Source organism: Garra rufa, chromosome 7 (assembly GCF_049309525.1).
Source record: "Garra rufa chromosome 7, GarRuf1.0, whole genome shotgun sequence".
Classification (NCBI taxonomy): Eukaryota; Metazoa; Chordata; class Actinopteri; order Cypriniformes; family Cyprinidae; genus Garra; species Garra rufa.
The window spans coordinates 10361844-10387674 of NC_133367.1; the positions used below are offsets into that span (position 1 = coordinate 10361844).

At 45.7% G+C, this 25831-nt stretch overlaps 1 protein-coding gene across 1 annotated transcript in view; it reads right to left on the reverse strand.

Annotated features, from left to right (window-relative positions):
- Positions 1–25831, reverse strand: part of LOC141337911 (uncharacterized) — a 536025-nt gene that overhangs the window by 1283 nt on the left and 508911 nt on the right. The window contains exons 37-38 of the mRNA XM_073843487.1: positions 6139–6303; positions 5790–5951 (exon numbers count right to left, since the gene is read on the reverse strand). Of these exons, the coding sequence (XP_073699588.1) occupies positions 5790–5951; positions 6139–6303 (327 nt within the window). The remainder of the gene's footprint in view (positions 1–5789; positions 5952–6138; positions 6304–25831) is intronic.

A 25831-nucleotide genomic window follows, 5' to 3' on the forward strand; every position in this document is an offset into this window, starting at 1 on the left:
CAGGAACAGAGAGAGCGGTCACCGTTCTCTCTGTTCTGGACGCGGCGGTGACCATTCTCTCTGTTCCTGACGCGGCGGTGACCGCTTTCTCTGTGCCGGACGCGGCGGTGACTGCTGGCGTTCCTCTGGCGGCTATGCCAGCTCACGTTCCTCTGGCGGCTATGCCGGCTCACGTTCCTCTGGCAGCGGTGCCCGCTGACGTTCCTCTGGCAGCCATGCCAGCTCACGTTCCTCTGGCGACTGACGTTCCTCTGGCAGCTATGCCAGCTCACGTTCCTCTGGCGACTGACGTTCCTCTGGCAGCTATGCCAGCTCACGTTCCTCTGGCCGCTGGCGTTCCTCTGGCGGCGAGGCCGGCTTGCGTTCCTCTGGCGGCGAAGCCAACTCGCGTTCCTCCGCTGCACGGGCCTGGCCCGCCATCCCTCCCCCTGGTTCACCAGTCCCCCGTTCCTCCTCCCTCCAGACTTTTGTTCGGCCTTGTGGAATGTCTGGGAGCCGTTCCGTAGAGGAGGGGTCCTGTCACGTGTCTGAGCTGTGGTGTCTCCCTTCCCCACCAGAGGTCACTGTCTCCCATCCTCCCGCACCCCATTCCGCTATTGGGTACACCTGTCTTGTCACACACACCTGTCACACTCATTAGCACCACAGCTGTTCCCCATTAGCACAGTCTTTATAGTCTCCACTCTCCCTACACTCTGTCTGGTTGCATTGTATCCTGTATCCTGTCTCTAGTCCTGTTTGTATTCTGTGTTCCGAGTTTCTTGACCTTTGATTTTGTTCCTGATATTGTTTATTTTATATTTCAGTTTATGTCTAGTTGTGCCGTGTTGGCCTTTTTGTTTGTTTAGTTTGTTTTCATTTCATTAAAAATACTCACCTGCATTTGGACCCAGATCTCCTCCTTCTCATTCGTGACAGACAGAAGCTGTATTATGTGATCACAATTTAATAAAAACATCGTAAGTTAGCTCTATAAATAGTAATGATTCATTTTCAAACAACGAATACATTTTATAGAGAAGGTGAGCAAGGTATCAACGGAGCTTTTTGGAAACTCTGAATCAGTAAACCACTGCGTCACAAAAAGAGTCACGGTTTCGAAGCGCTCCAATCGTACCCAAATTATGCCTTGTCTGTTTTTTCTCGCAGACAATTTGCGCCCCCCTTCCGATCTCTCCAGGCCCCCCCAGGGGGTCGCGCCTCCCCTGTTGAGAACCACTGCCATAGACAGTGTTTCAACCCAGAAACAGATCACCATATACCCAAATCAGAAGACATGGATGAACAAGGAGGTGCGTCTCCTGCTGAAAGCACGCAACACTGCCTTCAGATCAGGTGATGCACAGACCTACAGCACTTCCAGGGCAAATCTGAAGAAGGGCATCAAAAAGGCCAAGAACTGCTACAAACTTAAGCTAGAGGAGCACTTTTCTAACTCTGACCCTCAACGCATGTGGCAGGGCATTCAGGCCATTAGCGATTACAGACCCAGCCACTCTACCCCCACAGCCACTAATGTCTTCTTCCTGAACAAGCTTAATGACTTTTATGCTCGCTTTGAGAGAGACAATACAGACACTGCCACCAAGATCGTTCCCTCAACCGACCACTCACCCATCACACTAACCTCCTCTGATGTACACACCGCACTGAGCGCGCAAGGCTGCTGGACCAGACGGTATTCCTGGACGCGTAATGAGGGCATGTGCAGAGCAGCTCGCTGGGGTATTCACAGACATTTTTAACATGTCCCTTGCCCAAGCAGCTGTACCCACATGTCTTAAATCCACCTCCCTTGTGCCAGTGCCGAAACACTCCAACCCAACATGCCTGAACGACTACCGCCCTGTAGCACTCAGACCCATCATTATGAAGTGATTCGAGTGGCTGGTCCTCTCACACCTCAAGAACTCTCTTCAATCCTCACTGGACTCACACCAGTTTGCCTACTGTGGCAATAGGAGCACAGATGATGCAGTCTCTATAGCACTGCACTCTGTACTCACACACCTGGACAATACAAACACCTATGCACGAATGCTGTTTGTTGATTTCAGCTCAGCATTCAACACTGTCAGACCATCTAAGTTAATCACCAAACTTAGAGACCTGGATGTTAACACCTCACTTTGCAACTGGGTTATGGATTTTCTGACTAACAGACCTCAGCATATCAGATCTGGACACATCTGCTCCACTACTGTCACACACAACACTGGTGTGCCACAGGGCTGTGTGCTGAGCCCCTTCCTCTACTCCTTCTTCACCCACGACTGCAGGCCTGTGTATGGATCTAACTCCATCATCAAGTTCGCAGACGACACTACAGTGATCGGTCTCATCAGCAACAACGATGAGACTGCCTACAGGGAGGAGATTCAGCACCTGGCCACGTGGTGCACAGACAATAATCTGCTCCTTAACACTACCAAGACCAAGGAACTCATTGTGGACTTCAGGAAGGGAAGAAGAGGTTCACACAAACCCATCCACATCAATGGGATGGCTGTTGAGCCTGTTTCTTCCTTCAAGTTCCTGGGGACCCACATTTCAGAGGATCTATCCTGGACCACCAACACCTCCAGCCTGGTCAAGAAGGCTCACCAGCGCCTGTTCTTCTTGAGAACACTTAAGAAGAACCAGCTGTCCTCAGCTATCCTGGTGAACTTCTATCGCTGCACGATAGAAAGCATTCTAACAAACTGTGTCAAAGTCTGGTACGGAAGCTGCTCTGTTGCGGAGCGTAAGGCACTGCAGCGGGTGGTGAAAATTTCCCAACACGTCATAGGGAGTCCACTTCCAACCATTGAGGACATCCAGAAAGGACAAGAACTAGCAGACTAAGGAACAGCTTCTTTCCCAGAGCTGTCTCCTTATTGAACTCTGCCCCCACTGACACCTTTGCCCCTCTCACCCACCCCACACTCTCCCCACTACCATTGCACTATTTAATATTCTTTGCACTACACTGTACATACCCATTTGTAAATGCACATTTCCATCGCACATATACATATTGTAAATCTGTGATAAATCCATATCTTTACATGTCTATTGTAAATTCCTGCTTGTTATAAGCTGACGTGCTGGATGAGACGAGACGAGATTAACAATAAACACTATTTACATTTAATAAATTCTTCAGATATACAAGCAGGATCAGGCAGGAACAAAGATAACTTCCACACACGACTAACATGTAACATTCACAAAGACCGACAGAAAACTCATGAAACAAACAGAGTTTTAAAGGGTGACTGATTACAGAGACAGGTGCCGGGAATCACACAAACGATGGGCTAAACCAAATATCACAAAATGACAGGGGGAAGACAAATGGGAAAAACCAATGACAAGACAGACAGAACTGTGACATTACGCCCCCCCTCCGGAAAGGCGCGTCCTCGCGCCGTGGAACCAGAGTCAATGAGGGAGGGGGCTCCGGCGGAGGACGCAACCCCCGGAGGAGGACCAGAACAGAAGTCCAGGTAACAAAAAAGACAGTCCAAGAGGGCGACGACGGTGGGAGGAGCCAGGGAGAAAACAGGAGGGACCTGAAGCAGGAGAGCAGGACCCAGATCGCAGCCAGGATGACGGCCCACGGTGGAGCAGACGGAGGGAGGAGCCATGGTGGAGGAAGGACCGCCAACTCCAGGTGGCCGACCGACAGAGGCAGAGCAGCTGGCAGAGGAACCCGAGGCGGAGATGGAGAGCCGAGGGACCAGGGCGACACCGCGGATCCGGAGGGCCAAGGCGGAACAGGAGGCTCTGGCGGCGGAGGCGGAGATCCGGAGGTCCGCGGCAGAGCCGGAGCGACAGAGGACGAAAGCGACGCTGAAGGGAGGGAGGAGCCTGACAGAGCCGGAGGGACAGAGGGACGAGGCGAAGCCAGAGGAGTGGAGTCCCGAGGCGGCGGATGGTCGACGACTGACCAAGGCGGAGCCGGAAGGACGATGGAGCCCGGTGGAGCTGGTGGGCCGACGGGCGACGGTGGAGCTGAGGGCGTAGAGAGCCGTGGTGGAGCCGCAGGGTCGGAGGGCCGAGGTGGAGATCTGGGCTCGGAGACTGGAGGCGGAGCTGATGGAACCTCCAGCCATGCCACCGCTGTGAGCTGGCATCCCTGCGGCGAGCCCACTGCAATGATGGTGGGCTGAGGGTGAGCAAGGGGACTGACTGATGACCTGGGAAACTTCGGACGGCTTCCATGTCGCAATCCACCGTCACAGATGTAGAATCCGGCTCACGCACCTGATCAGCCGGAGAGGGCTCTGGCTCTGTCGCTCGCGGCTCGAATCCCTCATCTGCGGTGCGCTCGGGTTCCCACTCTGCATGTCGGGGCGATGATTGGCTGCTCTCTGGGTCATGAGTGGGGCTGACGTCCTCCTCGACGAAACCGACAGTCCAGGAAGATCCACAGGACGCCAGCACCCACTTGATGTATCCGGTGAGGCTCTCTCGAGGACCCTCCCCGGACAGCTGCGACTTGATGTTATCATTTAATCCGTTGCGGAAAAAAGTGCACAAGCAGCTTTCCGGGTAGTGTGTTGATGGCACGAGTGACACAAAGTCTCTGACGTGGTCCTCGAGAGAGCGATTCCCCTGCTTCAGAAGGATGATGTAGACATTAGGGTCATCCATGAAGGAAAAAAGATAAAACAAACACTGATACAAAAAACGGAAAAGAAACGCAGGGGAAGGTGCCGGGTAAACTGTTGTAGGTCGGTCTTTCTGTTATAAGCTGACGTGCTGGATGAGACGAGACGAGACGAGATTAACAATAAACACTATTTACATTTAATAAAGTCTTCAGATATACAAGCAGGATCAGGCAGGAACAAAGATAACTTCCACACACGACTAACATGTAACATTCACAAAGACCGACAGAGAACTCATGAAACAAACAGACTTTTAAAGGGTGACTGATTACAGAGACAGGTGCCGGGAATCACACAAACGATGGGCTAAACCAAATATCACAAAATGACAGGGGGAAGACAAATGGGAAAAACCAATGACAAGACAGACAGAACTGTGACACTGCTTCAGTAAACAGCAACCTGTTTATTATGTACATATCTACCTGCAATTTACATTATAGTTAATAGCAACCTGTATATTATGTTCATATCTACCTGCAATTTACATTATAGCTAATAGCAACCTGTATCTTATGTTCATCTATTTGTACATTCTAATTGTAGTTAATTATCATCTGTAAATTATGCTCACAGAACTTCATCTGTAAATATTATCCATAGCCTCTCCCTGTACATATCTCCTATAAGTGCACTTATAACTTATAAATTATACCTATATCCTGCACTTGCTGCTTATTGCACTCCTGGTTAGACCTAACTGCATTTCGTTGCCTTGTACTTGTACATGTGTAATGACAATAAAGTTGAATCTAATCTAATCTAATCTAAAAACATTGATCATGTGATGCTGGACGGCTGTGAGCTGAAGCTGGAATCTGCACTGATTTTACCAGCGTTTTTCTACAATCTGACCAAATCTATTTCAAACTGGAATGATTCACTATTACTGATGGCATTAATAAAGCAGCTGTTGTTGGAGAAAGCTCTGACAGTGTGCTTTTGTTCTCTTTCCTCCTTTGTGTTCAACATTTTGATCAACTTTACATTTCATTCTGACACAAACCCTTTGAAATAAAGCTTGATGATCATTTGATCATTTCCTTTCACAAATATTTGAAAGCTAATATTTATCCACATATCAGAGGTAATTGAAGATCTCTTTAATATCACAAAGTGAAGTTTACTCACCTCAGTTTACAGTTTGTGTCTCGTAGCACATCAATGAGCCGCTGCTTTGAGTCTCCAATCTTATTACCTCTCAGATCAAGCTCTTTTAGAAACTGCAGTGCTTTTGTGTTTGTCAAAGACTGAGTTAAAGAAGAAACATCTGTAATGCCACAGTCATGAAGACTAGAAAGAGACAAACAAAGGAAGAGAAGATTATCTTACAAACAAATCGTTAAGGATGAGAATTTTACACAAATATAATGTGAACCCATGAACCCACTCATCATGAGATATTGACTTAAAAGTGTTTAGGTTTAAACTGTTGAAGTGATTTTCATCATTTTGATTATTGTATGTGAATGTTACTGACCTCAATCTCTCCAGTTTACAGTGTGAATCCTTCAGTACGTCACATAAGTGATTCACTCCTTTGTTTTTTATTTGATTCCAGCTCAGGTCCAGTTCTCTCAGGTGTGATGGGTTTGATTTCAAAGCTGAAGTCAGGATGAGACACTGTTTCTCTGTAATCCTGCATCTATACAGACTGAAGACAGAAAGAGAAAGAACAATGACTCAGATCTATGATAATCATGAGCAAATGCCATACATTCACTATTACACCAGCAAAATCATGGAAACTTCTAATATATGAATGAACAAACCAAGAGAGGAGTATTTGAGGATACTAGTTACAATCCAAGTCTGGACTCATCCTCAGTCAACAAGTAAGTGAATCAATACATATAATCAATATAGAAACAACAGTACAATTAAGTAAATTAAATGGTCTATTTTCACATTTTTCATGGACAAAATCATTAAATCAATCAAATCAAATATTTTTAAAGCTATTTTAGAGTGCAGTTATAACTATTCAAATATACTAAATAACATACATTTCCGTTAATAAAAGATGTAGAGAAATATACCATTAGTCCAGTATAAATCTAACTGTCAGAATCATCTACTGTCATTTATATGACTTTTTTTTTTTTTTTTTTTTTTTATACTTCTGAGCCCAGTGGTCCTAAACTAAACAGTAAACTTTAATCTGACCGTAACTGCTGTACAGTATAATGATACTAACTCTAGTTTCTCCAGCTTGAATTGTGGGTTCATCAGTAGATCACTGAGGTTTTTCACTCCAGAGTTTCCTAGTTCATTCCTGCTCAGGTCCAGTCTGAAGACAGAAAGAAGAATGATCATAAAAAACAATATTAATTTCACTTTTCCTTAATCCTCTATGTTCTAGCTCATACTAAACTGAATAATGTCTGAAACTTTGTATTACAAGCACTTTCTGTTTTTATTCGCCTCTTTATGATGAATTCTTGAATTCCTAAATTGCAAGTTGCTCTGAATTAAAGTGTCTGCTATATGAATAAATGTAAATGTAAATCTATGATTATCATCTTATTGAAGAGCTACGGTAGCTGTAGATGATTGTGATAAATGATACAGAAATGCAATATGATTTGTTGATTCTAACATGCTGCAGTCTAAAAATGTCTGCTCTTTAAGAGCGTAAGGCCCATCTTCAGTCTCTCATTGTGTGTTTGCTGTGAACACAGGAGTTATGTTGATGTGAGTGTGGTGTTTGTGACATGAGCTCTGTTAATAAAAGTATCATCAGTTTCACTTGTGGCAGGTTACAGTCTTACATTATCAAATGTACAACAGTAGACATATAGTCTGTAGTTCCCATGATCTGTTTTGTAATCATCTCACTAGTTCTGTCTGCTTTTTTAGCTTCATTTGTTTATTCAGAAGATGCAAAGCTCATGATATTTCTGCAACATGTAGACAACCATTACACAGCTTCAAATACTTTAAATAGAATTATTTTCGATTATTCGAGTTAGAATATTTATGACGAATGGTAAAGCCTGGAAGATGCAATGCTACAGTAGAAACAATGTAACTTAGGTCCAGTTGTCTTTAAACAGTTAACTTTAATCTCATTGTAACTGCCGTACAGTATAATGATACTAACTCTAGCTTGACTTGTGGGTTCATCAGTAGATCACTGAGGTTTTTCACTCCAGAGTCTCCTAGTTTATTCCCGCTCAGGTTCAGTTCTCTCAGGTGTGATGGGTTTGATTTCAGAGCTGAAGTCACAGCAGAACAACCTTCATCTGTCATATAACAGTATCTTAACCTACATTGGCAGAAAGAGGAAGAGCAGAAAATAAGAAGAACATAAAATAAGTCACATAATTTTCATAAGCAAATAAAACAGAGGAAAAAATATCAACTTCTTTATTATTTCACCAGATTAGGGATTTCAGTTATTTTTCCCGAACCAATAAAACCAAAGCATGTTAACTGATCATTAACTGACAAACAACAAGACTGTGGTCAGCGCCGATAGCACACCGACATACAGCGCTGAATAAAATCATATCTACAAAACTAGATCCACAAGTTAAGAAGTTTAAGAATTTAAAAAAGTTAAAACAGTGTAAAAAGTTTAGGAGGTTTAAGAAATTTTAAAGTTTAAAAGCAAATTGCCAGTATGATTTTAGTTGTTTTAGCATGATTAGCAAGTTACTGGCATGTTTCTAGCATGACTAGCATGTCACTAGCATGTTGTTAGCATGATTAACATGTTACTAGCATGACTAACGTGTCACTAGCATGATTAGCACATTGTTAGCATGATTAGCATTTCACTAACATGCTGCTAGCATGATTAGCATGTTACTACCATGTTAACATAAGCGTGTTATTAACATGTTTCTAACATGTAGTTAGCATGATTAACAAGTTGCTAGCATGTTTCTAGCATATTGTTAGCATGATTAGCATGTTACTAGCATGTTGTTAACATGATAAGCGTGTTATTAACATGTTTCTAACATGTAGTTAGCATGATTAACATGATTTATTAGAGTTACAAATGACCTCATGTCATCCAATCGTGGTTGAATCTCTCTATTAGTGCATTACTCGATTAGAAACATACCAATTTGAAAAACTAACAGAATGCATAGTTGAAATAAAACATTTTTAATTATTGTACCTAAAACCTCCGCATGTAATAACCTAAAACACAGTCTAATACTCAATGACTGCTCTGTCAATTCTTTGTCATCAGTCAGGAACCAAGGTGTGCTATTCGATAGCAATCTTTCCTTCGAAAGCCACATTTCTAGCATTTGCTGTCATGACTCTGGGTTGCGAGCCTCTCTCTCCTCCTCCGGAGGTCGCTGTTTCCCTTCCTCCCGCACTGCACTCCCCTGATTGTGTACACCTGTATTGTGATCATGACACTCGTCTCACCCACACCTGTTCACAATTATACGGACTATAAAGCTGCTCATTTCCCACTCCTTTTTTTTTGTTAACAACTGTTTATTGAATTTTCTTCAAATAACAGTAATATAAAGCAAAAATCAAATGTGCAAATTAAGAACCCACCCCACCCCTGGTAGACTTTAAACAAGACAAAACAAAACAGACAACAACATACACCAAAAAAAAAAAAAAAAAAAAAAAAAATTCTATATATATATATATATTTTACAACGGTTTTAGAAAGGATGACACAACATTAAAAGCTGACTGCCATAAATTTACAGTTTTGACATTAGATCCATGTATACGAGAAGTTGAGAGTTCCATTGATATAATGTCCAACAAATACACCGTCCAGGTTCGTCTGTCCATTGTGTGAGGAGGACTCCAACGGTTGACTAGCAATTTTTTTGCTGCTGTGAGAGCAGATAACAGTAAACATCTTTGTTGGCCAGATAAAGTAAGGTCCCAGAAATCATTCATGAAAAAGTGCCGTGGAGTAAAACCTATCTCAGTGCCCAGCAAATATGATATATCTTGTGAAAGTTGAGACCAAAAAATTGAGAGAGAGGGGCACTCCCAAAAAAAATGAAAAAATGTCCCTAAAGATCCTTGTAAACAGAGATCACACTTAGGAGAAGACGACAGATTCATATAAAAATTTGTCATTGGAGTCAAGTAAACCCTATGAAGCAATTTCCAATGAATCATTTGGTGATTAGGGTTTTTCGAAGACAATTTAAACATACCTCATACCTGATCTGAAAATAAAGCATTCACATCATCATTAAGATCTTTGGCCCAAACAGTTGTAATAGATAAAGGTTTGTATGAATGCTCAAGAAGAAAGTGATAGATAGCTGAAGCAGAGGAAGGAGATTCCTCAGAAGGAAGAATTAGTTTGCACAAAGGATGAATAGGCAACTGAGTGTTCCAAGGCACCCCATAGGCCCGTAGGGCCGATCTAATGTGCAAATACATGAAAAAAGAGGTGCCAGGAAGATTATATTGAGTTCTGAGATCCTGGAAGGATTTTAAACCATTGTCATCATAGATATCTCCCAGAGTGTTTACTGTATTATGAGTCCATTGCGGACAATGAAATGGAATATTGCCTGACAAAAGATTCTTATTGTGGAAAATAGGCGAATGCTTATGCCATATTGTAACTTGTTGTGAGCGCCTTTCAACATCTCTCCATGTGGAGAGGAGGTGGGTTAAAATGGGACCAAACTGAGATTTACACTGCCTAAGCGGAACCCCCGAAAAAACAAGATGCTTCAATTTATACGAATGAACGACAGATTCCTCAATTGCTCTCCAAGACACAGAGGTGTCAGAATCAAACCAGACTGATAAAGGGCGGGGGGGAAAAGGCTTGAGCGTACAGTCTAAAATTGGGGAAAGAAAGACCACCATGTAATCTGCAACGTTGTAAGGTAGTCAGTTTAATACGAGGACGTTTCCCATCCCATATATACCGTGAGACACATGCATCTAGTTTGTTCCAGTAACCGACAGGTGGAGAAACAGGAATCATGAAAGAAAATAAATTAATACGTGGGAGAACATTCATTTTAATCACTGATATACGAGCCTGAAAAGAAGTAGGAAGACGAGACCAATTTTCCAAATCTGAAGACACTTTAGCTAGAATACTATTATAGTTTTTTGAGATGATTTCTTGTAGAGAAGGAAAAATATCTATCCCTAAGTACTTAAAATTTTGAACCAATGGAATAGATATAGAAAGGGGCAATGAATCAATTTTTGAGTTAAGGGGAAGTAGACATGACTTACTCCAATTTATTTTAAAACCAGAAAGATTCCCAAAATGGTCAAATAAATTCAACACATGAGGAATAGAATATGACGGCTTCTCCAAAAACAATAAGATATCATCAGCAAACAAGGAAATATGATGATGAGTTTTCCGTATAATTATGGGAGAGATAGTTTTAGATTGTCGGACCGCTTGAGCTAAGGGTTCCAAGGATAGAGCAAATAACAGAAGAGAAAGTGAGCAACCCTGACGAGTACCTCGATGTGTAAAGAATGGTTTAGAGCAAACCGAACCTGTAAGAACAGTAGCTGCTGGGTTGGCATACAGAATTTTTATCATGTTTATAAAATTCGATCCTAGACCCATATGCTGTATAGAACCGCCCATAAATAGTTCCATTCCAGCTGATCGAACGCTTTCATTGCATCTAAAGATAATACTGCACAAGGGGAAGACAACATATCAGATGAATTGATAATATGATATAACCTGCGTAAGTTATCTGAAGCTGAGCGAGATTTAATGAATCCAGTTTGGTCATGATGAACTAGCCTATTCATAAATTTCTCTAGACGACGAGATAGTACTTTAGCATATAATTTAATATCAGTCCCTATCAAAGAAAGTGGTCGATAGCTAGAACATGAAGTTGGATCTTTCTCTTTTTTAACAGGAGAGAAATAACAGCAATATTAATAGATGGATGAAAAGAGCCTTGAGTGACTGAGAAATGTAACATATCTAACAAGAGGGGGCCTAAATCCGACCAAAAAGTAGTATACAATTCGATTGGAATACCATCTATACCTGGGCATTTCCCCTTATTCATAGATCGGATTGCTGACTCCAGCTACTGAAGAGTGATCTGTTCAGACAAGTATTCGGAATCCGAATCTGACAGCCGCGGTAGATCAATGTTAGACAGAAAAGATACAAAAGAATCTGGGTCACCATCAGCAGAAGAAGTATAGAGGTTCGAGTAAAAAGATTGGAAGGCAATATTAATGTCTTTTGGGTCTGTCATAATATACCCAGATTGGGATTTCACTGCTGAAATATTAGCAAACTTTTCACTATTACGAAGTCTTAGAGCTAAAAGGTGGCTTGGTCTACTCCCTTGAAAATAGTAATTCTGTCTGGATCTTTGAATCAAGAATTCTGCCCTGGATCTCAGCAATGAATTGAGTTCAGACCTAACCGCCATGATTTTGCTGAGTGTATTGTCTGAAAAACAACGTTGATTATCTCTAGTCAGATACTGGAGCTGTGATTCCTGCTCGACTATCTTTTTGTGTCTGTTTTTCTGAAGGAAAGAAGCATATGAAATTGAGTTATTCCTTATAAATCCTTTAACTGCATTTCAAAGAGTTCGCGGATCATCCACTGAACCTCGGTTAATTTCAATAAACTCAGCAAATTTATTTCTGAATTGACTGCAAAAATTTTCATCCTGTAACAATTTAGGGTTAAATCGCCATCTAGTGGCACCAGATGGTCGAGGGATCAAAGATAATCTGCACAAATTTCCATCATGATCCGACAGAGATAAAGAACAGATATCAGCATCACGAACAGCTGGAGATAAAGAAATAGAAATGAAAATATAGTCAATTCGCGATTACGATTTATGAGTAGCGGAAAAAATGTGAATGACTTAGCAGAAGGATTTAATAAACGATAAATGTCTACCAACGAGGATGAGGTTACACATTGCCGAAGTTTGTCAGAACAAAGAGCTTGAGAGTGTGATTCCCTTGGTCCAGATCTATCAAGAATATGGGACATTACAGAATTCATATCTGCACCCAATACAATATTCCTGTTCTCCACAATTGTTTTTATATAGGCCTATGTAATTCTACCGTCTGTATCAAAACCTTTATCTAAAATAGTCATATTAAAGTTCTCCGCTTCGTTGAAACGAGCCCGGACAATGACTGTAGTGTGTGGTGTGCTTTTGAAGGTGCTCTGGTGATTGTGTGCAGGTGTGGCTGGTTAGTAATCAGGTGATGGTGAGCGTGGTGTGATTGACATTGAAGAACCTGGCCAATCCGTGACATTACCCCCCTCCCCAGGGCCCGCTCCTGAGGGCCGACAGCTCCGGCGTCGTGGTGGCCTGCCTCTTCCCCGGGGTGCTGGTTGTTCAGGATGGTTAGTTTGGAAGTCCTCCAATAGAGCTGGGTCAAGGATGTCATCGCTAGGGACCCATGATCTTTCCTCTGGACCGTAGCCTTCCCAGTCCACTAAGTATTCCAGATGACCACCACGACATCGGGACTGCAGAATCTCTCGAACCGTGTAGACAGCTCCTTCTTCTAGGAGTAACGGGGGAGGGGGTTCCTCTTCTTGGCCAGGTTCTGTGGGAGAGACGAGAGGTGGGTGCCAGGGTTTTAACATAGAGACATGGAATGTGGGATGAACTCTGTACTGTGGAGGTAACTGGAGTTTATACATTATGGGATTGACCTGTTCCAGGACTGTGAAGGGGCCAACAAACCTGGGACTGAGTTTTCTGGAGGGCAGTCGCATACGAATGTCTCGGGTGGAGAGCCAAACCTTATCTCTGGAAGCATAGACCGGGGCAGGAATCCTTCTCCTATCTGCCATAGACTTGAATCTGTGAACTGCCCTCTGAAGATGATGGTGAGCTTCGTCCCAGACTCTCTCACTCTCCCGGAACCAGTAATCCACTGCGGGCACCTCAGATGGTTCACCATTCCAGGGAAATAGTGGAGGCTGGAAACCTAGGACGCACTGGAATGGTGTGAGGCCGGTGGTAGCTTGCCGCAGTGAATTTTGGGCGTATTCCACCCAGCCCAGAAACTGGCTCCAGGAGTTCTGGTGAGCGTGACAGAAGGTTCTGAGAAACCGCCCCACTTCCTGGATCTTCCTCTCCGTCTGGCCGTTGGTCTGCGGATGGTAGCCAGAGGAGAGGCTGACGGCCACACCTAGGAGCCTGAAGAACGCTTTCCAGACCCGTGAAATAAATTGAGGTCCCCTATCTGACACTATATCTTCGGAGATGCAGAAGTACCGGAAGACATGATTGAAGAGGAGTTCTGCAGTTTCGAATGCGGTAGGGAGACCTTTCAAGGGCAGCAATCTGCAGAATTTGGAGAAGCGGTCGACGATGACGAGAATACAGGTATTTCCCTCCGATGGTGGTAAGTCTGTCATGAAGTTTACTCCTAGGTGTGACCAGGGGCGGTTAGGAATAGGCAAGGGATGGAGCTTCCCAGTGGGTAGGTGTCTGGGACTTTTAGATGTAGCACACTCCTTACAGCCTTGGACGTACCGTCTCACATCCCTTGCCATGTCCGGCCACCAGAAGCGTTCGGCTAGCAACGAGAGAGTTTCATTGGCCCCTGGATGTCCGGTGCCAGGAGATGTATGGGTGGAGTGGATGAGATCTACCCGTTGGATCCTGGGGATGTATCGACGATCTGGAGGACAGCCCAGCGGAGGTCGGGGTTCAGGAGTGGCGACGGCTGGAGGAGCTGCCCATTCGATGGGACTGACAATGATTTCTTCAGGGAGTATCGTGCAAGTGGTTTCTTGGGTATCCTGTGAGTCATTTAACCGGGACAGGGCATCAGCACTGACGTTTTTTGGACCAGGACGATAGGAAATAGTGAACCGGAATCTGGAGAAGAACAAGGACCACCTTGCTTGACGGGGACAGAGTCGTTTTGCTGCTCGGAGATATTGGAGGTTTTTGTGATCGGTTAGGACCTGGAATGGGTGGTTAGCGCCCTCCAACCAATGCCGCCACTCCTCCAAGGCGAGTTTAATGGCCAGGAGTTCCCGGTTCCCGATGTCATAATTCCTTTCCGCTGGGCTGAGCTTCCGGGAGAAATAGGCGCATGGATGGAGTTTCTTGGGTGTTCCAGAATACTGTGACAGGACGGCTCCGACTCCAGATGTGGTGGCATCTACCTCGACAATGAAGGGACGTTCAGGGTCCGGATGGGTGAGTAGAGGTGCTTGGGTGAAGGCTGACTTTAAGGATTGGAAGGCTGCGGCGGCTTCAGGGGACCAGAGGAGAGTTTTGGGTTTTCCTTTGAGGAGGTTGGTGAGTGGAGCGGTGATAATGCTGTATTTGTGGATGAACCGGCGAGAGAAGTTTGCAAACCCGAGGAATCTTTGGAGTTCCTTTATGGAAGTGGATGTTGGCCAGGTTGTCACAGCGGATACCTTCCCCTCGTCCATGTGGACCCCATGTTGGTCGATGATGTAACCGAGGAAGTGGACAGACTGGAGATGAAAGGAGCATTTTTCGGCTTTGAGGAAAAGGTGGTGCTGTCTGAGTTTGTGAAGGACCTCCGCAACGTGGTGACGATGTTCCTTCTCACTCCGGGAGTAGATCAATATGTCGTCAATGTAGACGATCACTGAGCGATGGAGGAACTCCCGGAGGACTTCGTGGATAAAGTTTTGAAATACGGAGGGGGCGTTGACTAAACCACACGGCATGACTAAGTATTCATAGTGGCCAGTAGGGGTCACAAAAGCGGTCTTCCATTCGTCGCTCTCCCGTATTCGTACCGGATTGTAGGCGCTGCGGAGGTCCAGCTTAGTGAAGATGGTGGCGGTCCGAAGTTGTTCCAGGGCTGCAGGGACGAGAGGAAGAGGATACATGAAGGGGATGGTGCTTTGGTTGAGGACACGGTAATCAATGCAAGGCCGCAGGCCATCCTTCTTGGCCACAAAGAAGAAACTAGACGCGGCAGGTGATGTGGAATGACGGATGTAACCCAGATTGAGAGCCTCCTGAATGTACTCCTCCATGGGCTTAGTCTCCGGAAGCGACAACGGGTAGATCTTACCTCTGGGCAAGGGCGCATTGGGAATCAGGTCAATCGCGCAGTCCCATGGCCGATGTGGAGGTAGCTGGGAAGCTCTCTTGGGGTAGAAGATATCCTGGAACTCGGAGTAGATTTCAGGGATACTAGTAGACCTCTTTTCCATGAGACTTTCGATGGAAGTGACGTAGACAGGTACCGGACGTGGAATGGGACGAGGGAGCTCTGGAAAACACTCGGATGAACATTTCATCCCCCGTTGCATTACTAAGCCGGAGCCCCTAGAGATGATGGGATCATGCTTCACCAGCCACGGGCGCCCTAGTATGATGTCCATATGAGCACCCTCCAGAACCAGTAGCTGAATCTCCTCTTTGTGGAGCACTCCGACTTGAAGTTGGATGGGTTCGCATTTTCTTTGGATTCGTGGTCATACTGAGAAGGCGTTGGTTGTGGGTTGAATCCGGTAGACATTAGCCGAGGCCTTGGTGCTGAGCTGGAGCTGACGACAGAGGGCCCCCGAGATGAAATTTCCTGCTGACCCGGAGTCAATAAGCGCGGGGACTGAAACAGAGTAAAGAGATGTGGTTAACTATACATAGATCGTGAGGGGGTTCATACTTTCTTCATCCGACCGGATGACACTCACCGCAGCTCTGATGGGACGAAGTGGACAGCTCAGACGAGTATGTCCACCGGCTCCACAATATAAGCAGAGACCCCGGGCCAGCCTCCTCTGTCGTTCAGCAGCAGACAGTCTACCAGATTCCAAGATAATAGGTTCTGGTTCTGGAGGGTTGGCGGGTACAGATGGAGGGAGGAGTGCAGTATTATTAGACTCAGCGTGAAATTGATAGGATTTCATCCGGTCAGAACATCTGAGTGACTGTTGAATAAACTTCTCTAAACCCATAGTGTCGTCCAACGCAGCTAGTTGGAGGCGCAGTGATGGTTCAAGATCAAGCCGGTAAGTAGTCAGCAGAGATAGCTCATTCCATCCGCTCGCGGCCGCTAGGGTGCAGAAACGAAGTGCATATTCTTGTGTCGACATTGTTCCTTGCGAGAGATGGTAGAGCTGCTCGCTGGCCGAAATGCCACCATCCGAATGGCCGAAAACTTCTTTAAAGTGGGCGACGAAGGATTGGAGAGAACGAGTGACCGGTCCCGCTTGAGTCAAGATGGTGCCGGCCCATTGCAGAGCGGGTCCAGTGAGGAGAGAGACGATGAAGGCGATTTTTGATTGATCTGTGGGATATAGAGAAGGTTGCATGGTGAAAATCAATGAGCATTGTAATAAAAATCCACTGCACTCCTCCGCCCCGCCAGAGTAGGGCGCCGGTCGAGCCATGGGACTGGAAACTCCAGTAGCCGAAGAAGTGCTCGGTGGTGATGGTGCCGGAGGTGCATTAGGTGTTGTGACATGAGCAGCGGTCAATGCTTTCCGTAGTGAATCCACCAACTCCTGGAATGGATCGTGTGAACTCATGCTGTCAACTGTATCGGTCCGGGCTTCTGTTACGGAAGCAGACGGACAACAAAGGTAAGTACAGGTAAGTGAGTTTATTCAAAACAGCAGTGCAGAATACGTGGATTGAGTTGGTGATTAAGGTGAGTAGAAGAGTTCACAGAATGGATATCTGGATGTGTAGACTGGAGAAAACTAATGAGGTTTCTTCCTTCGCAGGAACGACGGGAGGTTGACATTCAATGCCACTCTGATTGTGGCGATGGACCAGATGGATTATGGCACACACACACACGCTTGAGGACTGGATTGGGCTTACGGCTCGATCACCCTTGAAGACTGGAACTGGAAGACAACTGGAAGAGACGAGACACAGGTGAGTAGCGACAGGTAAGTATCTTTAAGTAGAATTCGTAGTAGATAGCCTTAGCTGAGGATAGCGTTAGCAGGAGATAGCTTGCGCTAGAGCCCGCTTCGTTGAAACGAGCCCGGACAATGACTGTAGTGTGTGGTGTGCTTTTGAAGGTGCTCTGGTGATTGTGTGCAGGTGTGGCTGGTTAGTATTCAGGTGATGGTGAGCGTGGCGTGATTGACATTGAAGAACCTGGCCAATCCGTGACATTACGTTTGTGAGGGCCATTTAGGCCATTAATATTACAACTCAGAATATTGAGGTCAGTCATTAGTATCAAACAGAATTACAGCATAATATGACAAAATACAAGCTTGAAAATAAAACCCGTTGAGTCTACCATTAAACCACCCCCCACCCTTCCCAACACTATTCAAAGAGAGATCAACACAGTCTCACGAACTATGGCAGATCAAACCAAGAACAAACCTTAATCTGCCAGCCCCCCTTTTTATGATCCGTGGCGTCAACAAAAACCTGCACATTACTGAAGCACCAACACTGGCCCCGTAGTCACATATTGACTAGGTAGTATATCCAGAAAAAAAAAAACATAAAAAAAGAATATTATAAAAAAAAAGAAAAAAAAAACAAACAAAACAAAAAAACAAAACAATAAAAAGTAATAAATCTAAGAGTCTCCAAACTGCCAAAAATCAGAGTACACAACGCCAGCCATAAACAGTAAACGTTACAGTATAGACATGTAGTTTCTACTGTGAATTAAGAAAAGAAATAATCATTAAAGTGAACAATGGAAAACAGTCACCTAACCACTTTTAGCATGGCTTCTCCGATTAGACAGCAAGTAACCGTTCATTGAGACATTGTGGATGAATGGACCCCGAGAAAAACTCGTGCTTCTTCTGGGGAGTATAGCATCTTAGATTCACCTTGATTGAGAATGACCTTCAGTGTTGCAGGATAAAGAAGAAAATTCTGGATGCCAGCTTCCCTCATTTCCTTCCTAATTGGCGCATATGCACTTCTTCTTTTTGCGGTGACGGGAGAAAAATCTGGAAAGAAGGAGAGCGTTGCTCCGTCGGATGTTTTCACCGGGGCATGAAGTCTGGCTGCCCGCAGAATGAGCTCCCTGTCTGTGTACCGCAGCAATTTAAAGAGGAAAACCCGGGGTTTAGCTCGATCTAAGGAGAGCCTGGTGTACACGCGATGCGCTCGCTCCACTTCCAACTCTTTGCCCTCCAGGGACGGAAGCCATATCGGTAACGATCTTTTAAAAAAACCCATAGGGTCGTCTTTTTCGGAACCCTCAGGCAATCCCACCAGCCGTAAATTGCTGCGCCTATTGCGATCCTGTAGATCCACTACCTGTTGTTCAAGCGCGGCTACTTGCCTATCGTGATCTGCGACAACTTTCTTTTGTTCTCTCATCTCCCCAGTAAGAAGATCCAGTTTAGAGCATAACAACTGAACAACTGTCATGTGTGAAGCAAACTCTTTCCGCATCGCCGTCAACTCATTTTTTAGAATGTCCTCAAACTGCGCAACAGTGCTCGCCATCTTGTCAACCATATGGCTTGTGTTCGGTGACTTTGATTTCTTCTTAATCGGAGAAGCCGACGGAGACAAGTCCTGGTATTTATGACTGTATGCCATCTGGTGAAGTATTATTAATGAATGAAACTTAGAATGAAACTTAAAATAAAGCGAAAAAATCAGCAAAAAGGGGCCAAAAGTGAGGGGCTCTACTCAAGTGCGTCTAGGTTCATGAGCACGTCACGGGACCCCCCTCTCATTTCCCACTCCTCATTCTGGCTGCATTGTCTTCAGTTCTGTCTGTCTCTGTGTTCCCCGGATCTTGAGTCTAGTCGTGTTGTGCCGTGCTGGCCTTTGGTTTGTGTTTGTTTGTTGTGTTTTGTTTAGTTAAAATCACTTACCTGCATTTTGGACCCTGACCTCATCTCTTACGTGACAGAATGCAGCCAGCAATTATGGGTCCAGCGGGGAAGTTTTTTTTTTTTTCAAAAGCGGCAATGCCCGCTCACTCTGTTCCTGATGCGGCGGCGTCCGCTCACGCTATGCCAGAATGGATGGCATCCGTTTACATTCATCTGGCTGCGATGGACGCTTACAGAGCGGTGGCTGCGGAGGAGCACATCCGCTTTATGGCGGCGGTGCCCACTGACGTACCGCTAGCGGCAGTGCCGACTAGCGTTCCTCTGACGGCGGAGTCCGCTCACATTCCTTTAGCGGCGATGCCCGCTGATGTTCCTCTGGCGGCGATGCCTGGTGATGTTCCTCTGGCGGCAATGCCCGGTGATGTTCCTCTGGCGGCGGTGCCCGCTGACGTTCCTCTGGTGGCGATGCCACCTCACATTCCTCTGGCGGCGGTGTCCGGTGACGTTCCTCTGGCGGCGATGTCAGCTCACGTTCCTCTGGCGGCGGTGCCCGCTGACGTTCCTCTGGCGGCGATGCCAGCTCACGTTCCTCTGGTGGCGGTGTCCGCTGACGTTCCTCTGGCGGCGATGTCAGCTCACGTTCCTCTGGCGGCGGTGTCCGCTGACGTTCCTCTGGCGGCGATGCCCGCTGACGTTCCTCTGGCGGCGATGTCAGCTCACGTTCCTCTGGCGGCGGTGCCCGCTGACGTTCCTCTGGCGGCGATGTCAGCTCACGTTCCTCTGGCGGCGGTGCCCGCTGACGTTCCTCTGGCGGCGATGCCAGCTCACGTTCCTCTGGCGGCGGTGTCCGCTGACGTTCCTCTGGCGGCGATGCCAGCTCACGTTCCTCTGGCGGCGGTGTCCGCTGACGTTCCTCTGGCGGCGATGTCAGCTAACGTTCCTCTGGCGGCGGTGTCCGCTGACGTTCCTCTGGCGGCGGTGCCCGCTGACGTTCCTCTGGCGGCGATGTCAGCTCACGTTCCTCTGGCGGCGGTGCCCGCTGACGTTCCTCTGGCGGCGATGCCAGCTCACGTTCCTCTGGCGGCGGTGTCCGCTGACGTTCCTCTGGCGGCGATGTCAGCTCACGTTCCTCTGGCGGCGGTGCCCGCTGACGTTCCTCTGGCGGCGATGTCAGCTCACGTTCCTCTGGCGGCGGTGCCCGCTGACGTTCCTCTGGCGGCGATGCCAGCTCACGTTCCTCTGGCGGCGATGTCAGCTCACGTTCCTCTGGCGGCGGTGCCCGCTGACGTTCCTCTGGCGGCGATGCCAGCTCACGTTCCTCTGGCGGCGGTGTCCGCTGACGTTCCTCTGGCGGCGGTGTCCGCTGACGTTCCTCTGGCGGCGATGTCAGCTCACGTTCCTCTGGCGGCGGTGCCCACTGACGTTCCTCTGGCGGCGATGCCAGCTCACGTTCCTCTGGCGGCGGTGTCCGCTGACGTTCCTCTGGCGGCGGTGTCCGCTGACGTTCCTCTGGCGGCGATGTCAGCTCACGTTCCTCTGGCGGCGGTGTCCGCTGACGTTCCTCTGGCGGCGATGCCCGCTGACGTTCCTCTGGCGGCGATGTCAGCTCACATTCCTCTGGCGGCGGTGCCCGCTGACGTTCCTCTGGCGGCGATGTCAGCTCACGTTCCTCTGGCGGCGGTGCCCGCTGACGTTCCTCTGGCGGCGATGTCAGCTCACGTTCCTCTGGCGGCGGTGCCCGCTGACGTTCCTCTGGCGGCGATGCCAGCTCACGTTCCTCTGGCGGCGGTGTCCGCTGACATTCCTCTGGTGGCGATGTCAGCTCACGTTCCTCTGGCGGCGGTCCCCGCTGATGTTCCTCTGGCGGCTATGCCAGCTCACGTTCCTCTGGCGGCGGTGCCCGCTGACGTTCCTCTGGCGGCGATGTCAGCTCACGTTCCTCTGGCGGCGGTGCCCGCTGATGTTCCTCTGGTGGCGATGCCAGCTCACGTTCCTCTGGCGGCGATGCCAGCTCACGTTCATCCCTCCCCCTGTTTTCGCCAGTCCCCCGTTCCACCTCCCGCCAGACATTATGGAACGTCTGGTATCCGTTCCGTAGAGGGGGGGTACTGTCATGACTCTGGGTTGCGAGCCTCTCTCTCCTCCTCCGGAGGTCGCTGTTTCCCTTCCTCCCGCACTGCACTCCCCTGATTGTGTACACCTGTATTGTGATCATGACACTCATCTCAACCACACCTGTTCACAATTATACGGACTATAAAGCTGCTCATTTCCCACTCCTCATTCTGGCTGCATTGTCTTCAGTTCTGTCTGTCTCTGTCACCGGGTCTTGAGTCTAGTCGTGTTGTGCCGTGTTGGCCTTTGGTTTGTGTCTGTTTGTTGTGTTTCGTTTAATTAAAATCACTTACCTGCATTTTGGACCCTGACCTCATCTCTTACGTGACATTTGGAAAACCACATTTTTTTTTCTAAAAAATATATCGAAATTATGACCTATGCTCTCAATGTCAAATGCTAAAACATTAATCCATGCGTTCATGACCTCAAGGGTAGATTATTGTAATGCTTTACTGGAACAATCTACCTAACACTGTTCGGGAGGCAGACACACTCTGTCAGTTTAAATCTAGACTAAAGACCCGTCTCTTTAACCTGGCTTACACATAATACACTTCATAATCCAAATCCGTTAAAGGATTGTTAGGCTACATTAATTAGGTCAACCGGAACCAGGGTCACTTCCTATAACACCTGATGTACCCGTTGAATCAGCAGAAGAATGGCATCTACACTAATATTAGTATCTTTCCTTCTTATTCCGAGGTCACCGTAGCCAACTGTATCCAGATCAGATGGTCACTGCAGTCCCCCGGATCTAGTCCGTGCCCATCAGCACCCAGAGATATCCTCTACAGCCCTGAATGTCAGCAGAGACCACATCAACTAGATGAGACCCAGAGACAGATCATCAGTGAAGACCTCATCTCCTAGACGGCCATCGATGCAAGACCGCGTAAACCAGATGAGTCCTCTCCAATCTGACTTTGTGGCAATATGGAACCCTTGCATCTACATTAATATTAGTCTGTTTGTTTCTTATTCCAAGGTCACCATATCCACCAGATCCAGTCCGAACCCAGAACAGATGGTGGATCAACACCTACAGCCGAATGTCAGTGGATACCGTGTCAACTAGATGAGCCCCAGAGATAGATCATCAGGAAAGAACTCCTACCCTAAATAGCCACTGGCACAAGGCCACGGGAACCAGATGAGTCCTCTCCAATTTGACTTTGATGCAATATGGAACTCTTACATTATTATTGACATTTTATTTTCTTATTTTAATACTGTGAGGTTGCTTTGACACAACTTGTATTGTAAAAACCGCTGTATAAATAACCTTGACAGTGACAGGTTAAGAAGTTGCTAGCATGTTTTTAACATGACTAGCATGTCACTAGCATGTTGCTAGCATGATTATCATGTTACTAGCATGCTGTTAGCCTGATTAGCATGTCACTAAAATTTTGTTAACATGATTTACAATTAGTTATTAGCATGTTTCTAGATTTACTAGCATGTCACTAGAATGTTCCTAACATGATTAACAGGTTGATAACATGTTTATAACAAGTTTGTAGCATGATTAGCAAGGTGCTAGCATGAGTTTGAATGAGTCTCCATAGAGTCTACATTGAAGGGCAGTTTGATTGAGTCTCAAGGGATTGCGGGAGTTTTGACAGTTGAGGTGCGTTTCATTCGACCGTAAGTGGACTGCGAAGTGGACTTCACAGGGTATTCCGCCATCTTAAGTGAGATTCCAAACCGAAGGGAGCGAACATGTTCAGTTCGAAGGGCACTGCGAACGGCATAGGGAATAAGGGAACATCTGTACATCACTTTGCGCACCGCGTCACCAGTTAGAAGTAATGATGGAGCAGAGCCATTGAAGTTTTTTTAAAGGCTCTGAAATGGAGCGGTTGCAATAAATGTTATTATTATTATACAAATTAGAGTGTTTATGAATGGTTATGGCGATTCATGTTACATTTGCATATTGTATTTTATGAATGAAAGTAAAACTCTGAAGCTCTGTCTTGTTTTATTTAATGTTACCACAGGATAGTTAAATATAGGCTGTGTGTGGGGGAAAAAAGTGCGTGAGATAAGACCACAAAAATCTGTTAACGGTCTAAACATATACATTTGGACTATATTTTTTAGATACACAAGTTTATATGTATTTTATATGTATTTAAATTTGAAAGTAAAATAAATGACAATATTTATTTATGTTAAATCATAATCTGCGTGACCCTGCCGTTGATTTGCTTTGATGACGTTTCAGGGCATTCCAAATCAGCGATTATTGTCAGCGAAGTCCACTTCAACGGATATACCGTGCTAAGGCAGTAGGGAGCAGTGAACACTGCGTAGGGACCCTGTCGATCGGAACGCACCTTTGGAGTTTGAATAGTGTTGATCATTTGAACATTCCTCAATGTAAGTTTATGGAATTTTCCCAAGTTTTTTTTATTATTTATAGGAAAATCGTAATTCCGATCAGTTAGAAAAGATCCAGCAACTGGAGTCAGATCAGTCTGAAGATCTGGTCTGTGTTTGAAGTTTGTAGAGTTAAAGCTCTAGGAGCAGCAGTCAGACATTTTAGTCTCAGAAGAGGAATAATAATATGCTTAAATAGCATTTCTCAAGCCAACTTAATAAATAAATATGTGAAATATATTTTACAAAACAAACAAAAAAACTGTGTGTCAAATAGTATATGATAAGTTTTGGCTCATTTTTGTGACGCGCTCCACAAATAAATTGATGGAAACAGAGACGACAGAAAGCACATTAGTTATTCCCTCCTGTGTTTTTTGATTTGATTCAGACTGAGGTTCAAGATCTATGATGATCATCGTATTGAAGACCTACAGTGGGCATTAGTTTCTAATAGTTTGCTTTGAGTCACATTAGTGTAGGATTTCAGCGCTAATCAGACAATTCAGGAGATTCGATTCGAAGTAAAAACACTTCTACAGCCTCAAACTCCACAAATTCCAGCAACTCCAGCACGACCAGACCCCTGTCGTAAAATTTGTCATTTGACACCCTGGCTCCAGCCAGCTTGAAGCAACCAAGTAACTAGAAGCTTAAAAATAGGAACTTGCAACATTAACACAAAAGGACCCTTGTTGATTGTCAAATTTGGAGCAAGTAACCAAGATTAATTGTCAAAGAGATGCACATCTTGAAAATCACATGAGAATCATTAGACATTTCTGTTGGTGGGCTCCCCCATGCACAGGACACAGACTAAATTCTTTCTACGCCCTCTTGACCTTTCGTTCCTCACAGAACACATCCTTACACTCACAGTATGGCACAGGAAACTGCCTGTTCACATATACACATAAAATGATGATAAAAAAAGGGACTCATGAGCAACTCAGCATTTCTATGCACATTTCCTATCATGTATGTAACCCACACATTTGCCTATTATGTTTCAATCACTTATTGTGTATGTCCTTTTTAATAACTATTGAATAGTTTAACGGTTTATATTGGTGTTTGGTGTGTTTGGACTCGAAATTGCATTCTTGAAATGTTTCTATAATTCAACTCTTTGTAAAATGTATTTTAGTCTTGTTATCGAAATCATGTCCAAATTTAACTTTGCCAAGAGCAGGAAAACTGGGACCACGGGACTGATCAGATGACATTGTGATTTATGGTTTGGGAGGAGGAACCAGCAGTACCCTGACTTAGGACAATGTTCTAATTGGTCATGACATCATTTGGGATGTGTCCAAAAGCTGAGTTTAAATACCCAGGACACCATCAAATCGCTCTCTTCTCTTACGCGCTTACTCCATACTCTCGCTCTCACTCTCTTACGGCTTCGTGCCGCCACGTCTTGACGCTGCCTGGCCTGCATGCCAGCTGCTCCTCTAAAGGAAACATGAGGAGATCATTACACTCCTGTCTTTACTTTAATTCTTTTATTTCTTTCCGTTGAGAGTTTCGTGTTCTTGTTAAGTTTTGTGCAAGCCGCGACCGACCCAAACGTCTTCGCTGACCTGAACTTTAACAGCGCACAACTCGCATCCTCAGCCAAGCCAACGCTTAAGACTTCACAAAGGACCACAGAACCAACCAATCAGCAACCTCGGGAAAACCCCATTTCTGGAACGACGCAAAGAAAGGAATTCCCTCAACACAAGGCAACGCAAGTACAACCTCCAGATTCTACTGAACTGGTGCATTTGATATAAAGTTTAATAACCTCTTTGAGGGACTCAATACGAGGGTTAATTAAGCGATTGAGGGTTGATCAGGTCTAAGCAATTGCACATATTGCTATAAACTTGGGACTTCATATTTTCATTCCTTTAAACTCATTCTTTCCTCACTTTCTCTTTCTGCAACCTGTGTG